We start from the raw sequence: 14,036 nt of genomic DNA, 5'->3' as shown, positions 1-14,036 counted from the left end.
AGGGCCTACTATTAACTCGGGCTCGGAACCACGACCGAGAGTCGAACCCAGTGCAGTTGGCGGGCGCAGAGCGTCTAACAGAGATAGATTACAGGACCACGCCACTGGTCCCATATTCTTCGATTGAGATTGATTTAAGTTTCGCGTCCTTTTTAGCAGTGAGACTATATGAGATGTGGACTTACAGTTTAACGTGCGATCCGAACATGAGCTTCCGCCGGGAATTAAAGCGGGATTCTCCACGCCAAAGGCGCATACGCTAAGGGCTTAGCCACGAGGGAGCTCCGCATTCTTCCAGAACGCTCACCGTTGTAGTTGTCGAGAATGAACTATTATAATAGTTAGAACTAAAATAAATCGTAACTAACCCCTTTCCCCAGTGCACACAGTTTACACACAAGAAACATAGGTAATGACTAATGTGTTATACTCGGAACAAAATAATAATAATAATAATAATAATAATAATAATAATAATAATAATAATAATAATAATAATAATAATAATAATAATAATAATAATAATAATCGGAATGACATTTAGAAAATCACGTGTTGGCCCATCATGAGTATTCCTCTATAAGAGCTCTCTTTAAGGAAAGGATCGTTGTAGAGATATCTCAGCGGAATACTCACAGACAGGATAATACCGTACGTCTTCTTCTAGATTTCTTTGGAAAGCTCTGGAAAACACCACTTAAAAGAGACCAAAAGGAAAATGGGAGGATAAAATTAAGTTAGATCTTAAGGAAATGGGTAATAATAATCTGAGTATATATTGGTTTGGCATAGAACAGAATCCACCGATGAATTTTTGTTTGTGTGGTGATACCATACACCACCAGTTATTTATATAGTACAATCATTCCTGATAACAAATTTGAACAATGAACGGCTCCTAAGTGGTCCCGTGTTATTTCCAAGATAGCATACTGGGTGCCCTACTGCAGCTGCTATTAATCATTGACACGTGCACAGAATATTTTCCGACCAGGTTAACCTGCTTACATTTACAGGATAGATTGGAAAAGCGGGTAAGGACCAGGAAAGCGCATCCAACATCCTTGCTCCAGATAGCTGACATATCGCACAGGATATAGATTACAATTAGGACTAGGAATTCGATTTCTGGCTTTTCGGTATCTATAGCCATTTTAGCCCGTCATGTATGAGGGATAACGTATCTTCAGCGATCACACTACCCGGGACATTGGGGAGGAAGAAGGGAATGGTGAAGGGGGAAATCTGTCTGGGACCATTATGTTAGGTACCATTTGAATCGTGTTAATGAGGGAAATCCAAGAAAACCTCACGCAAAATGGCTGGCCTTTAAAACTTTTTACTCTTTTCGATCGAGTATCCCCACCGAGAATCGAACCCGGTACCAGTCGCACCGAAGGCATGAGTGTTAGCAACTTCGCTACGCGAGGCTACTGCACAAGATATAGAGTAGCATAAAATAAGTGAACCTGTATTTCGCCAACTTGAGGGAAATTCCCCTTACATAATGACTGTGTTGCTCACAGCATGTGGGAAACCCACTAAATATTGATCATTTGGAGAACGTCCTAAGTGTGTGTCAGAGTAAATGCTCTGAATCTATGATGATTTACGGTGGCCACAAATAAAGGGGACACCTTTAGTCATCCTATAACTTTCGTATTAACTGAGTTAGTGGTATCTTCCCTGTTTTATCTTTCGTTACGGACAGGCAAAATTTAACAGACTTCACTGAGAAAGTCAATGTAACAAGTATTGAGAAGTATGTAAAATATGTATGTATATTCACTATCACTAATAGATGGTGACCTTCCAACACCAATCTATCCTCCAAAAGTACAAGTCTCAGCGCAGCGCCGATTATGAAAGAAAGAAAGAAAAAACTCTGAATATTAAATGTTCAAGTGTACGGAATTTATTACACAATATTAATTTTCATCCATACCATTCAAGATTAATCCATTTTGTAAATGAGGAGAATCGTGATCAAAGGGTGGAGTTCACAAAAAACAACCCCCGACTTAGCCAAACATGTGATTTGGACTGACAAAGCACACTTTTTAAAGGGGTCATATAATTCAAAATCTTCGAGCCGATATTATTGAGCAAACTAATTCAGTTCCTATTGAAAAATGTCATAAAACATAAGAAAATGTTAAATTAGACTTCCAGTATGCATTGATTTTAGGAGAGGAGCTAAAATTGATCATTGCGTGGAAGAAAAAAAAATGTCATTATGATGTCTACGTTATTATCTCCAGATAATAACAGTATGCCAAACATATAAATATGTTCTCAATATTAAATCAAATTCATGATAAGAAGATACCCCTTAACTTTTGGCCACCATGTAATAAGAAAATTCCTAAAGTCTGTCAAACTGCCATGAGAAACTCAATGCCATCATTATGTGACCAAGTTTAATATCAGCATAGGTAAGAACAGGGTAAAAGACAAAGAATTGGAGAATACACATACAAAAACATGTCATGGCGCGTTATTGTCATCTTTGTTCGTATTAGAAAAAAAAAAAAAAAAATGTGTGAAAACTGAAATACTATTCCTTAAATGCTTAATATGTTTAAAATTATCTTTCGTCTTCAGCCAATGCACCACGGAGTCGTCTCCTTGTAAAATTAAAATATTAAACAGTGTTCAAAATAATATCACGAATGCAACAACGGAAAAATCTGATACAGGTTCATCAAAACATTTAACAATATCGAAAGGTTGCAGAAGAATAACTAAAATTAAACAGAAAAATGCTTATCCAACAGTAAACAGAAATGAGTATTTAAATTATCCGAGTTATCACGAATGCACTGATCGCTGCTCCAGTTCTTTCTAAAAACACATTGCAACTAACTTTCCATTATATCCATCCTTTTACTTTTCCTCATTTTTTAATCACTGTGAGCAGTGACATAAGTGAGGTACAAAAATTTAGAACTAAAGTGTACAAAAATTAAATATTTTGAAAATTTATTACATTAACGCATTTTAACGCAGTAATGTATAATCAACAGCCAAATCATTATAACCACCCGCTACTTTTTGAACGAAGTAGTTGGGCTAATGTAATCAACAGGCTACAGCAGAATCGTTTACCAGTGACAGAGATCTCACTCGATCAGTCAGTGTGGTGCTTGTACGTATAACGGAGAAAACCAGTGATGTATCAGAATTTGATAGGGGACAGTTGTGATGGCCACACGGCTGAGAGTGAGCATCTCGGAAACTGCGACTTGTCCGGTGTTCGCGAGTTGGCGTGGTTAGTGTCTTCTAAAGGTGGAAAAAGAACACTGAAACCATCATCAAACGATAAGGCCACACCTTATTAAATGTGTCGGACGTCGTAGACTGTTGAAGTTTGTAAAACAGACTAGGACGCAAACTGTGGCACAATCAACAGCACACATTAACAGTGTACAAAGCACGAGCGTGACTGAACACAGTTCGCCGTACACTGTTAAATATGGGCCTCTGCAGCCGATGTCCCACACGTGTACTAATGTTAACTCCACGGCATCGTCGATTACGACTGGAATGGGCATGTGCCCATCATCACTGAGCCACCGAACAATGTCACAATATTGTATGATCCGATGTAGGAAGCCGAGTGCCCTCAGCTCTCCATCTGCATATCAAAATGCAGATGAGTGCACATTTGCATATCAAAATTTAAATAGTGTCTAATGTAATTAATTTATGTTGATCCATACTAATTTCATAATTAGGTATCACAGAGCTAAATACGACAGTATTCGTAGGATAAAATGTAAATTGTATATTTTGGTATTGAAGAAACGAAATTAAATTACTAATAGCATTGCATGAGATATCTCTACTTAGAAGCATAGTTATTAACATATCAATTACTGCTGTAATACTGGGAGTTATCTGCATGAAGAAAAAAAAACTTATATTTCTGTATTTAATATCATGCAGAACTTGGATAGACAGAAGATTTTTTTTTTTTTTTTTTTTTTTTTTTGACAGCATTCTTACTGGACATCTGTTAGTCCATAGTCCACTGTTGCTACCTCGATATAAGGAGGATACCTAGTATAACACTAGGAAGAAAGAAACAATACTAAAGTTAATATATAGCAACCCAAGTCTGGAAATGGAATTCTAGTTGGGATTACTGTGTTCAACATGGCTCTCTCCTATTGTTTCTATTCTCATAAAATTTTTAGCAAAACTCTGCCGAACTTGGTAGTTGAATAGAGTAGGTTTCTAGATATTATAACTAGAGTTGTTCTGCTCAGAATAAGAGGATAAACCCTGAGACCAGCATAGGTATTCTATGCTACAACACTGTGAAACAGTGGTAGTGGTGGCTCCAGAGGGAAGTCTGGTGCAAGACTTCTAAATTGGAATAAATAAATTCTTTGAACATTAAGTGAGGATTATTACCTCTAGGTGATCCAACCACCTTTATCATATCACCACACCACTAGCAACTTACACCGATGAATCACGATACTGACTTAATCACATCAATGGCCAGGTCAAAATACGTCGTCTTCCAGGAAAACAACTGCTCGAGCCGAGCACAGTAGAACAACGACATCATGATAGTAGCGCCACTATAATTTAAGGTATCACTACGTCATATATAAGCCCAACAGTACATGTGGAGGCCACCATGACACGGCTTCTAGTTATCACCAGATCATTGCTGATCATATACACCCATTTATGTTGACTGTGTTTCCAGCTGGCAATTGCATCTTTCAGCAGGACAAAGCCCCTTGTCACAAAGACAACATTGTGCTACTATGGTCCGAGAAACTCATTGGTGAATTTCAATTATTGCAATGGCCCCCAAAATCACTCGATCCTAACCCAACTGATCGCCTTTAGGATGTTATTGAATGTCAATTTAATCTCTCTTCCTCCGCGGAATTTACCGGAATTAAGTGGCTTGTGTGTAAATATGTGGTGCGTTATGTCTCTAGCCACCCATTAAAACATTGCTTCCATGCCAAACCGCATTGCTGCTGTTCTGCCACCAAAGGTGGACATACCAGATATTAGATACATGGTCATAATGTTTTGATTGGTAAGTGTATATAAAAGGAAAAAATATTGTTACCTATATAGTGTGCCGTGGAGCTATATTTCAATATAGATAAGCTGTACACAAAACAATTTACTTAATGAAATTATAGGATTAATAGTTTATTATTAATGCATCCTACCAGTGAAGTAATTTATTCTATATATAGTTTATCAATTATCAGTAAAGATCAATTCTCAAACTTTATAAACATAGCAGGAAATTACAACTCGTTCCTCACGAAAAAGAAAAAAAATAATTTATGAAGCTTCCTCGCAGTTATATGGTTAGCATACATGCCTTCAGCGCGAAACTCAGATTTGGTTCTTGGTGCAAGCTCGGATTCCACTTTACGCTGTAGGCCCACATTTCATATAGCCTCACTGCTGAAAAGAGGATTTAAACTCGAATCAACCAAATAAAACCATAATAATACATAACAGAGGAAGTCCTTGTGGCTAATGGTTAGCGTTCTCATGTACAAGAAGTCCGAGTTCAACTCTCGATAGGAGAACACTTGACGTTCGGGTCCCATATTGAAATATAAATCCACATTTCATAACCTCCGTGCTGAACAGAGTTAGAAAAATATAAAAACGAACCAAACCACTCTTCAAAACAAAAACAATATACAAAAAAGAAAAATCACATACAGACATACTGTACACACAGAATAAACAACTTACCAACTGTGTTTTCAACTGTTCTATACATGGTACAACATCTGCCATGTTAGACGGAGGAGTTATATTTAGCATTGAAAACTGTGTCAAAAGTTCCGGTGTAAGAGATAACAACTTTTTCTGAAAAGAAAAGGAAATATCTCATGAAAATTAAATATATATTAATAAGTTTAATCATACATCACCATTGCACACACACTGACATTTCTCGTTATAAGTTAAGAAAAGAACGCTCATACGAGGTGTGATTGGAAAGTTTTAAGACTGGGTTTGTAATTTAAAAATGGCAGTACTTACAGGCTATTGTAATAGATCTCCTTCAAAATAGTCCCCTACTGAATGAACACACCGATTCCAACGGTGTTTCCACTTCTGGAAGCATTCCTGAAAATTATTTTCCGTGATACACTCTCTCCGTATTTGCTTGAATGTCCTCAATTGAGTCAAATATCTTCCCTTTCATTGACAACTTTAATTTAGGAAAGAGGTAGAAGTCGGCCGGGGCCAAATCTGGGGAATACGGGGGTTGTGGAAGCACAGGAATGTTGAATTTGGATCGAGAACGCACAATGAGCTGGTGCAATGTCGTGGTGGAGAATACGATTCTTTTCTTTCCCGAGGGTAGGCCTTTTCCGCCGCACATTTTCGCGTAGGCGCTGAAAGACACTTTTGTAGTATTCCTGGTTGACTGTCTGCCCCCTAGGGGCAAATTCATGATGCGCGATACCCTTAGAATCGAAAAAAACACCAACATTGCCTTCACATTTCGAGCGACTTTGTCGCGCTTTCTTTACTCTTGGTGAATCTGGGCTCTTTCACTGAGAAGATTGGGCCTCTGTTTTGGGGTCATACCCATAAACCTATGATTCATCACCTGTTATTACCCTATTCAAGAAATCTGAGTCCATTTCGGCTAGATTAAACAGTTCTTGGATCACTTTTGGAATGAATTTCGCAGACACTCGATGCATGTTCAAATCATCAGTTAAAATTGACTGAACCGCATAGAAACTTAAATTCAGGTCTTCAGCCTTCTTCCTAATTGTAAGTCTACGGTTTGAGTTCACTAAATTGCCAACTTTAGCAATGTTTTCGTTAGTTTTTGATGTTGAAGGCCGGCCAGACCGGGGGTCATCCTCTACTGACTCGCGAACATCTTTGAATCTGTGAAACCAGATAAACACGTTTGACCAGCTCAGACATTTGTCTCCGAAGGCTGTGTTTAAGAGTTCGTAAGTCTCCGAAGCAGATTTTTCAATTTTAAAACAAAATTTCACACAAACGCCTTGTTCCAATTTTTCATCCATTTTGCGCACTTAAAAATCCGCTAAGACACACACACGCCCGCACTCAACTGGTTGCTAGGCCGTACTGAATAAAGATATCTCACTGCATGTTTCACCATGTCTCAAGGACACACCAAGCCACCACTTCCATACTAACGGGAGATTATATCTACTCGTCCTGAGCAGTGTTGCCAACTGTCTTAAAACTTTCCAATCATACCACGTATTAAATTCGACCTGACTCACCTTCATATTCCTTATAACAGCATAATAATTCGAAAAACTAATCGGTTATTCATCCCCATTAGAACAAGGCTATTTTATTTTATAATCTGGAGGAAATGAATTAATATTTTATTGTTTCAATTTCTGATAGAATTGTGTAATCAACTGAATATTAATAATGGAAAATTGTTATGTGTACGTTCCTTCAATGTCGTAACCGTAATCACTTAAGAAAATAGGTAACCTAACACAAACGACTTACAAGACGCCTATTATATACTCACACCCAAACTTATTAACTTTATGTTGTAGATCTACAGGAAATTTTTAATTCGTTAGTATATCCGTTTTGGACAAAACATCCAAAACGGGTGATTTTTTGTATGACAGAAAAATATTCCATAGAGTTCCTAAAGTACTTTTGAAAGAAATAAAGATTGTTTAAAAACAATTTTTATAGATGAAATTTTGTGATTATATTATCCCAGTCTCTATTTAAATTAACTTTCTGCGTATTAAGATTCTAAGTCCTTATGTAATATTTAGAGGAAACTAATTGTTTGGCTGTTATAAGGAACATGATAGTATGTTCTTACGTTCTGCTAGTACAATAGATTTTCAATTATCCGGCTCGCGATTATTCGCCCAAGTTTCAAAAAATATCCGTAATAAAATTAGGATCTTTCTTTTACTTTGACTCTTTTTCTTAGGCTTACTTTTTCATATTTGTGTAATAATTTATCAATGAACTGCAAAATAAATTTAGTCATTCTTTTTAAGAATCAGGCCTATGTTTTACGTTAATATTTTTTGTTTGTTTAAAAAGTGTATGTACGCACAGTATACGACATTTTAGGTTTATTTCAATTAATTCAAACATAAAATTTATCTTAAAATATGTACAATGTTTTTATTCTTGAGGACGTCAATTTTCTGTAATAAATTTTGAAAAGTGCAATATGTTACATAAGAAATATTTACAAAAGTACTAAATGTGTACAATGTTTTTACAAATGCAAATTTTTAGTATGTTTTCTGTATTTTTTTTAAACGTACAATACGTTACATAAGAAATGTTTACAAAGTACTGGCCAAAGAGGTCAGAATATTTTAATAAGAGCTGGTCTTGTCATAATTACTGTTTTTAGTATTATAGGTGAAACAAGAAAAGAGAATTATAAAATTCCTGTCTATCCAGTTTTTCTGTTGTCCGGCCCACTCTTCCGTCAGATAAGGCTGGATAGTTGGAAGTCTACTGTAATTATACGAATTTTCATAGTTAATTATAAATGAAGTATTACAGCTGACAGCCTTTAGGACACTAAATCATACATTTATAATACGTACTAAATCCTGTACATAATTTCACATAACTTTCGACTTTTCCTCCAAACAATTAAAAGTTCATATTACTGCCATTAATAAGCTAACCGATTTCAACTGAATGCTAAATTTAACTGTATTTATTAGCCTACATTTAAAAAATGAAAATGAAACACAGGTGTCCAAGTGGGATTACCTGGTTTTAAAGGACTATTTCCAGCTTTTTAAAATACTTCGAATTCAAAGCACAGAAAGTACAAATTTTAATAATTAAATTCATTAAAAAAATATAACCACGGAAATTCATACACAACAAAGTAAAGGTATTATCTGAAATTCAAGTATTCTAGTTGTTCCTTGTTGTCACGCTTTAGTTCGTATGTAATATCAAGGTAAAATCTCTTAAATAAAGCAGAATTGGGAAAACACCTGAGTTTCTAGCCAGGCTGGAACTTGAGATCACGTACACGTACGAAGCGCAACATACTTCGAAGAATTCCTTGAAACTCATAAACCTTAATAAAATACATAAAACTGTAGCATCTCAATATTTTATTTGATTGACTTGTGATTACGCCAATTATAAAATACATAAACAAATAAACTATATATTAAATATAATCTATACAGAAATAATTTATATTTCTGTTAGATGTATTGGGTTCAGTTTAACGTCCCTTTCAGCAGCGAGGCTACATGAGACGGGACCTACTGATTAACGTGGAATCTAAACCACATGAGCTCTCACCGAGAATCGAACCCGGATCTCCCACGCCAAAGACGCGTACGCTAACCGCTTAGGCACGAGGAAGCTCCAATTACATGTATCGGATATGGACTATAGACAGCCACCATTAAAATCACCGTTATCCGTTAATACGTTAACGAGTTGACTCCATTAAGGAACTCTGCCGAGATAATCGCTATGGCTATCTACTGCAAAACAACAATTAAAATATTGGCATTCGTTGAAAAGCAATTGTATGGACTACAGGAACGATAGTTATTACTCACAATACAATATGATAAGCCGCACTGCGTGATTCTAAAAATAAAATGGATAGAAGGAGCATCAGAGATCAGTTCTGGAATTTTCTGAACTAGAGGTAAGCTCATTATCGCTCGTAGTACAGAAAATCAGCTTTCAGAAGCGAATTCTAATACACAGATGAAGCTTAAATAATAATTAATAAAATGCGGACGATCTATTTTCAAAGGAATAGTTTGAATAATACGCAATGATAAATAGACGCTTCTTTAACTGAATAACTAAAATGTGTGATTTTCATGAACTCATAGTTTCGGATTCGATTCCTGTTGGGAACATAAAGCGTCAGAAGGAAACCCGTATACGTTTTCCACTTTAATCTGTTATGTTCCGTCTTATGGAGTGTCGCTGAAGAAAGAAAGAAAAAAAAAACGAACGAAATTCAAATTAAATAAACAGGTAGCAGTGTCACTTGCACACCACGTGACGTTCGTATTTGACATGATGTTTTCTCATTTAATATTGATTTCTACCGCTGCCAGTTTTAGTAGAGATTAGAGTGGAGATGGAATATATTCTTAGGACGTTTAATTCATTGCAGAAAACACATTTTAATATTTATTACCGTTTTCAGTCTATAGCGATCAACGTTAAAATCGGAAGTGTTTTCTGCCACTTCTGGTTTGAACAGAGGATTTTAAAAGAGAGGATGGTATCTATTCTCAGAACTCTAAACAAAAGTCTAAAGAACCGCTTCTCTATGTAGCTATCTCTTATCGCTTCTCTATGTAGATCAATACTGAAACGAAAAGTTATGGTGGATTCGATCCAGGGGCGGATTAAGGCTTTTGGGAGCCTGGAGCCGACTATTTCAAGGGGGTCCTAAGTTACGAAAAATTCCAGCGCATAAATTTTCTTTGCTGCCTTCTACAGCCTCATAGACTTCTTGAAACACCGAGAATTATGTTGTAATATTTTAATGTGTTCCAAGTTCACAATAATTAGTTTAATTACATTCGTTGTTAACAGTTAAATGCTCATATACTGCAGTGTAGCACACAAATGCCAAGTACAAGCCAAATGGTCAACAGTCCCCGCAAAAACACTAATAGAGTAAAAGAAGAACAATTATATACAAATAGGTAAAGCTGTACAAGGCTACATTATAAAGAGATTTCTTCCTACATTTATGGTCTGCAAAGGATTCTGTCATTAAACGATATTGAAATGACAGAGATATATCAAAAAAATTGTTACCAGAAGCTAATAATTGTTTGTAATAGAGGCCCAAAATAGCTCACTCCCTCACAAAATAAGTATCGTGAAGACGCTGGTGGAAGAAAACTTAACTGTAGCGATACCGTGAGCGTGGCGAGCGAAAAAAAAAAAATTAGCATGGATCTGAAGCCTATAATATAATAAGTTGATAATTATATTTTAACATTAAAAGAGTGATTTTTAAGCGGCCCCATGAGGCTGGGGTCCTGGAACCTGGGCTCAATTGGCTTCGCCCCTAATCCGCTCCTGATTCGATCACTTGTTCCGGTTTTAGTAGAGACAGATAAGGATGAAGATGGAATGTATTCTTCAGATGCATTCGATTGCTTCTCGCAATCTATTACCATTTTTGTTCTATAGTGACCAACGTTAAAACCGGAAATTGTTGATTTTTAAAACCGTAAATGGTTCATTTATACAATTTCCGGTTTGAGTATCACCTCCATCAACGAACTCGATTCCCAATTGTTGACCTTCTAAATTCTCGCAAAATTTATGGTAATTCACCAAGTACTTTTTGACACTTTTACCTTCCGGACGGACGGATAGACACGGTATCTATATTATAAAATTGAAAGTGACTAATGTTTGTGACTCTTAATCTCTTGAATCACCCGACTGATCTCCATCAAATTTTCAACATAGATGAGGTTCGGACCTGAGATGGTTTTTATCATTTCACTTTGATGATGCAATTTAGGGGAGGAGGAGAAGATGTTTAAAAATGATCGAAAATGATGATATTAATGTCGAATCCATAGTTTTCGGGGTCGCTGAAACGAAAAGTGGTACTTCAGATGCCATTTAAATCCATGCCACTAAGAACAAACACACACATATACACACACACACAAAAAAAGTATACGTCACGGGTACCAAATACATGAGATAAGGAATTGTGTATTTAAAATTTTTATTTTAACCCAGCGAAGCTGGTAATCGATGCTAGTATTTATATACAAGTAAGTTTCGGTAAACCGAACCTTAAATATCTTAAATCTCGGTTATTAGAGAAAAGGTAAGTACAGTACTTTTATAATTCCTCTACCTCGGCTTCATTTTAAATCCTAGTTGGGGATCTATGTTGTTAAATAACTTCGAATTTAGGAGTGAAAAGACTGGTACTACTTTTTATAGGAGTGTATAGTTTTAAAGTCCATCAAGTAATCAAGCACCCTCACTCTATCACAGACATGATACAGTACGAAGAAAAATATGTGTTCAATAAAAATAGTGCCCTTTTACTGGTTTTAACTTAAAAAAAAAAAAAAAAAAACTGGGCTACAGTGGCAAACCCCCGCTTAGATTTTATAACCTTTACTCCGAAAAGCGAGGTGCCTAATGTGCAGTGGATTTTCTTACCGGAATTTACCAATATTTTTAATAGTATACCTCGTTCTACTATGTTTATATTAATATTTCTAACATTGTTATCAAAATATATACAAATATTATATAATATATAATATATACAAAAAAAATATTACTAATAAAAATTCAAGTAACAAAAGCAGCGTACGTGGTGTGATTGGAAAGTTTTAAGACAGTTGGCAACACTGCTCAAGAGGAAAAAATGAAATCTTTAAGTTTTACGTCCCACGCTTATGCCGGTTAGACTAAAGGAGACGGTGATTATGAGAAATGAATGAAATGGTGGAATGATGAAAGTGGGAGGAAACGGGAGAACCCCGAGAAACCCACGAGCACGGTGTTTGTCCACCACAAAGTCCACACGGCGCGAGCTGGGATCGAACCAGGGGCCCCAAGCACCGGAGGTGAACGCTCTACCACTGAGCCACCGCGCCCCCACGGCTCAGGAGAAGTAGATATAATCTCCCGTTAGCATGAAAGCGCTGGCTTGGTGTGTCCTTGAGACATGTTGAAACATGCACCGAGATATCTTTATTCAGTACGGCGTAGCAACCAGTTGAGTGCGGACGTGTGTGTGTGTCTTGGCAGATTTTTAAGTGCGCAAAATGGATGAAAAATTGGAACAACGCGTTTGTGTGAAATTTTGTTTTAAAACTGGAAAATCTGCTTCGGAGGCTTACGAACTCTTAAAAACAGCCTTTGGAGACAAAGGTCTGAGCCGGTCAAACGTGTTTATCTGGTTTCACAGATTCAAAGATGGTCGCGAGTCAAGAGAGTATGACACCCGTTCTGGTCGGCCTTCAACATCAAAAACTAACGAAAGCATTGCTAAAGTTGGAGGTTTAGTGCAATCAAACCGTAGACTTACAATTAGGGAGATGGCTGAAGACCTGAATTTAAGTTTCTATGGGGTTCAGTCAATTTTAACTGATGATTTGAACATGCATTTGAACTCGCATTTGAACATACATTTCAACTCGATGATTTGCATCGAGTGTTCGCGAAATTCATTCCAAAAGTGTTGTCACACGAGCAGTAACAACACAGACTTGAAGTGTCCCACGAACTGTTTAATCGAGCCGAAATGGACTCAGATTTCTTGAAAAGGGTAATAACAGGTGATGAATCATGGGTTTATGGATATGACCCAGAAACAAAGGCCAAATCTTCTGAGTAGAAAAGCCCAGATTCACCAAGACCAAAGAAAGGGCGACTAAGTCGCTCGAATGTGAAGACAATGTTGGTGTTTTTTTCTATTGTAAGGGTATCGTGCATCATGAATTTGCCCCTAGGGGGCAGACAGTCAACCAGGAATACTACAAAAGTGTCCTTCAGCGTCTATGCGAAAATGTGCAGCAGAAAAGACCTGCCCTCTGGAAAAAAAAGAATTGGATTCTCCCACCACGACACTGCACCAGCGCATTGTGCTTCTCGATCCAGTTATTTTTGGCCAAATTCAACATTCCTATGCTTGCGCAACCCTCGTGTTCTCCAAATTTGACCCCGGCCGACCTCTGCCTTTTTCCTAAATTAAAATTGTCATTGAAAGGAACGATATTTGATTCAATTGAGGGCATTCAAGCAAATACGGAGAGTGTGCTTCATACCATCACGGAAAATAATTTTCAGAATGCTTCCAGAAGTGAAAACACCGTTGGAATCGGTGTGTTCATTCAGCAGGGGACTATTTTGAAGGAGATCTATCACAATAGCCTGTAAGTACTGCTATTTTTAAATTACAAGCTTAGTCTTAAAACTTTCCAATCACACCTCGTATATACTCTTAAAATATATATACTGCTTTGGTCAGTTGGATT

The 14,036-nt window shown here is 36.8% G+C and overlaps 1 protein-coding gene across 1 annotated transcript in view; it reads right to left on the bottom strand.

Moving 5' to 3' along the window:
* The window catches only part of LOC145683938 (uncharacterized), a 73,504-nt gene that overhangs the window by 7,214 nt on the left and 52,254 nt on the right, over positions 1–14,036 (bottom strand). Inside the window, exon 9 of the mRNA XM_081755634.1 lies at positions 5,752–5,868. Within this exon, the coding sequence (XP_081611760.1) occupies positions 5,752–5,868 (117 nt within the window). The remainder of the gene's footprint in view (positions 1–5,751; positions 5,869–14,036) is intronic.

Source organism: Thermobia domestica, chromosome 4 (assembly GCF_964235325.1).
Source record: "Thermobia domestica chromosome 4, izTheDome1.hap1.1, whole genome shotgun sequence".
Classification (NCBI taxonomy): domain Eukaryota; kingdom Metazoa; phylum Arthropoda; class Insecta; order Zygentoma; family Lepismatidae; genus Thermobia; species Thermobia domestica.
The sequence above is the reverse complement of the archived record's forward strand: the minus strand, read 5'-3'. Positions and strand labels throughout refer to the sequence as shown.